This window comes from Bison bison, unplaced genomic scaffold (genome assembly GCF_000754665.1).
Source record: "Bison bison bison isolate TAMUID 2011002044 unplaced genomic scaffold, Bison_UMD1.0 scf7180017864270, whole genome shotgun sequence".
Lineage (NCBI taxonomy): Eukaryota > Metazoa > Chordata > Mammalia > Artiodactyla > Bovidae > Bison > Bison bison.
This window is the reverse complement of record NW_011494842.1, coordinates 7,554,771-7,558,658: the sequence shown is the minus strand read 5'-3', so window position 1 is coordinate 7,558,658 and position 3,888 is coordinate 7,554,771. Positions and strand designations below refer to the sequence as shown.

The 3,888-nt window shown below is 50.8% G+C and overlaps 1 protein-coding gene across 1 annotated transcript in view; it reads left to right on the top strand.

Annotated features, from left to right (window-relative positions):
• Nucleotides 1-3,888, top strand: part of TULP1 (tubby like protein 1) — a 14,854-nt gene that overhangs the window by 2,497 nt on the left and 8,469 nt on the right. The window contains exons 6-8 of the mRNA XM_010848728.1: nucleotides 625-726; nucleotides 814-930; nucleotides 1,253-1,371. Of these exons, the coding sequence (XP_010847030.1) occupies nucleotides 625-726; nucleotides 814-930; nucleotides 1,253-1,371 (338 nt within the window). The remainder of the gene's footprint in view (nucleotides 1-624; nucleotides 727-813; nucleotides 931-1,252; nucleotides 1,372-3,888) is intronic.

The following is a 3,888-nucleotide window of genomic DNA, read 5'->3' as shown; positions in this document are numbered from 1 at the left end:
GCGGGTTCTTTACCACTAGCACCACCTGGGAAACTTCTTCCCTCTAATGATCCTTAAATTAATATGTGCCCCCCGCCCCGCCACCATCACCACCATCCTCCCAGCCCCCTGGTCAGGGTGTGCTGAGCCAGGGAGGGCAGAGGATTTTCATGTTCTTGGTGAGTTTTTAATTTTTTTTAACTCAATATGAATTATATTTATAATTTTTACAAAAGTATCAAAGTGATTATAATAAAAATCAGTTAGTGAGTAAATACTGTGATGGCTTCCTGGCTGGGCACCTTGCCCTACGGGTGGGTGCTGGGGTCTGGTGTAAATGTAGACATATAGCTAGGACCTTGGGCCTCTCGAAGTGGGAGGACTATCTGTAGCTCTGACCAGAGAAGGTTTGGAGGATTTCTGATGGAGATGGGGTGGGAGGTGGGATTCAGAGTTTCCTTAGAAGGCCTGGCATTCATTCATTCACTACTTATTATACTCCTGGTGTTCATTCAGTTCTTTCTGGACTCAGGGTTAAAAACAAGACAAGCAGAGGAGCTCTGAGCCTCCCAGGGGACTGAAGGGACAATGAGTGAGGTGGAGGGTGTGACTCGTCTTTGTCTAACCCCCACCCTCCATTTCCAGGAGATCTGGGAAGCCCTGGCCCCCCACTGAAACCTCTTCGAGTTAAGAAAAAGGAGGCTCCAGCGGGGGAAGGGACCAAGATAAGAAAGATGAAGAAGAAAGGTGAGCCTAGTCTCCGGAGGAGCAAGGGTCTCTGGGTGTGGGGCTGGTGGGGGTGGGGGTGTGACCTCTTCACTTCCACACCAGCAGGGTCCGGGGAGGCTGACAAGGACTGCTCCTTGAGCCCAGGCACAGTGAAGAAGACACCAGCAGCCATGTTTCTGGTTCCCGGGGAGTGCCCAGCGGAGAAAGCTCTGAAGAAGAAGGGTGGGTGGTGAGCTTTGGTGAGCTCTGGTGAGCTCTGGTGAGCTCTGGTTCCGGGATGTCCAGGGGCAGTCAGCTGTCAGTGTGGAGGGGCAGGTAAGGCAGAGGGGGTAAGGCGGAGGTTCTCAAGTTGGAAGACTTGGGGGCACCTTGACGCCCACTTTAATAAGCCGTGTGGCCTCAGGACAGGGTCTTCGCCTTTCTGAGGTTATTGCTTTCCGATAATAGTGAACTGGGGTCCAGGTGAGGCATGGGTGTCCCTTGTAAACTGTGATGTGCCCCTGCCAGGGTAAGGGTGCAAACAGGCTTCCCCCTCCACCCCCAGGAACTCCCAAAGGCTCCGAAGAGGAGAAGAAGGAGGAAGGGGAGGAGGACGATGAGGCGGCCGCTGCGATGACCAAGAACAGCAATCAGAAGGGCAAAGCCAAGGGAAAAGGCAAAAAGGTGGGAGCCTGGAAGGGAGAGGGCGAGGTCCCTGCTGGGAGCAGTGGCAGGGTTTGGGGGACCTGGGTGTGGGGCCTCGTGGGCTGGGGCAATGGAGTCCCTTGGGGTTAGAATTCTTAGCTCCCTCTTTGGTGACAGGGTACGAGGACAAAGGGAACCAGGTTTGTAGGAACAGAAGAGGCAGTTGCGGGGTCACCAGGCTGGGACTGGCCACCCGGGGGCCTTATGCTGTCTGCCCTGAGCCCTCCCCACTGCAGCCTAACCATCATACACAGCCGGAGGTGCTTGCATGGCCCCGCCTGAAAGCACACACATTTTCTGTACCAGGAGGTGGAGCACAGTCAGACAGGCACAGGCGTACACACCCCTGGGCATAGGGACTGACTGACAGCCAGGTGACTGTGAGTTATTAAAATAGTTCTACCCTGCTGCTCTGAGACTGCTCAGAATGCTTCTTCCTCTCCCACCCAGGACCTCCCAACCTTCCAGCAACCTAACTATCCAGCAACCAGAGGGTTAACACTGGCTCTCAAGGGCCTCCAGGACCTTCCTCTACCATGTCCATTCTGATTGGGCAGTCTCCAGGGGCAGAGCATGTTGTTAAATATATTGAATGCTGCCCCTCCTCACAAACAGGACTCAGGTACCAACATGCACAGGCTGGAGTAAGCAAGAGAGAGGGGTCCAGCTGGAGAAGGTGATGAAAGCCTTTGAGAAACAGGCTTCCAGGAATGGAGAGATCACCCCGAGGGCAGGGCCTGGGGGGTGAGGGTGGGGTCTTAGCTTTGTGGGTTTATTCCTTTGTATACCGAGGGACTGATTCACATGGGCCGAGATCACCAGATACTGATGAATAAACTGAAAGCCCAGTTTATTATCTTCCAGAAAGAATATGCAGGCATGCAGAGCCTTTAATATAGTAGGCTCTTGAAATTCACCATGTAGAAATGTTTAAATGAGTTCCAGCTTTCTCCATACCGCATTCCAAACATAGTCCTGAGTTTCCCAAGATTCTTCTGCAGCAGCCTAGAGTGGAGAAGAGATGCCCACTCACCCAGAGGTTAAGGGCCCACTTCCCAACACCAGCCTCACTTCACACCCAGTGCAAACCTGTCTTCAGCAAAATGGGCAACCTCAGCCCACCAGGGCTTCTTGGTGGCTCCCAGAGAGCATTTACTCCTCAAATGCACATACCCAGGTGGCAGTCCCTTCTCTCCCCTGCTGAGAAAGTTGGGGTTAGAATCTTGGTTGCCCTTCATGTGAGGGACAGAACATACGAGCAAAGGGTACTAGCCTTGTAAGAACAGAGGGGCAATAATCAGGCCACCCTAGGGCCTAATGCAACCAAAGAGTTATTAAAAGTTTTCAATGAGCTCATTTATTCATTTGTTGTATTGCCATGTAACAAACCACCCCAAAACTTAAAACAACACTTCATCCTCTTAATTTCTGTGAGTCAGAAATCTAGGAACAGACTCACAGACTTAGAGAACGAATTTACGGTGGCCAGGGGGATGGATAGGCAGAAGGGATAGTTAGGGGGTTTGGAACGGATATGTACACACTGCTATATTTTAAATGGATAAGCAACAAGGATCTGCTGTCTAGCACGGGGAACTCTGTTCAATGTCATGTGGCAGCCTGGATGCGGGAGGAGTCTGGGGGAAAATGGATTCAGGTATAGGTATAGCTGCGTCCCTTCACTGTTCGCCTGAAACTATCATAATATTGTTAATCAGCTATACCCCAATACAAAACAAAAAGTTCAAAAAGAAAAGAAATCTAGGAGTAGTTTAGCAAGAGTAGTTCTGGCTCAGGGTGTCCCATGAATTTGCAGTTGAGATGTCAACTGGGGCTGCACCCATTCTCAAACCTTGACTGGAAATGGAGGATCTACTTCTAAATTGGTTTACTATCATGATTGTTGGCTGGAGGCCTCTCCAGAGGCCCCTTGAGTATCCTTATGATGTGGTAGCCAGCTTGCCTTAAGAGTTCAAGAATGGCCCTAGAGACAGAGCAAGGCAGAAGCTGTAATATCTTTTATGACCTAGCTTTCAAAGTGACCGCCCATCACTTCAGCCTTATTCCATTGATCACAGAGACCAATGTGGGAGGGATCTACACTAGAGTATAAATACTATCTTGGAGATTGGCTGCTACATTCATTGGGTATTTACTTTCTGTTAAACTAACAGGTGGCGCTAGTGGTAAAGAACCCACCTGCCAATGCAGGAGATGCTGGAGACACAGGTTCAACCCCTGGGTCAGGAAAACCCCCTGGAGGTGGGAACAGCAACCCACTCTAGTATTCTTGCCTGGAGAATCCCATGGACAGAAGCCTGGTGGGCTGTGGTCCATGAAAGTGAAAGTGAAGTCGCTCAGTTGTGTCCGACTCTTTGCGACCCCATGGACTGTAGCCCACCAGGCTTCTCCGTCCATGGGATTCTCCAGGCAAGAGTACTGGAGTGTGGTGCCATTTCCTTGTCACAAAAAGTCAGACACAACTGAAGTGACTTA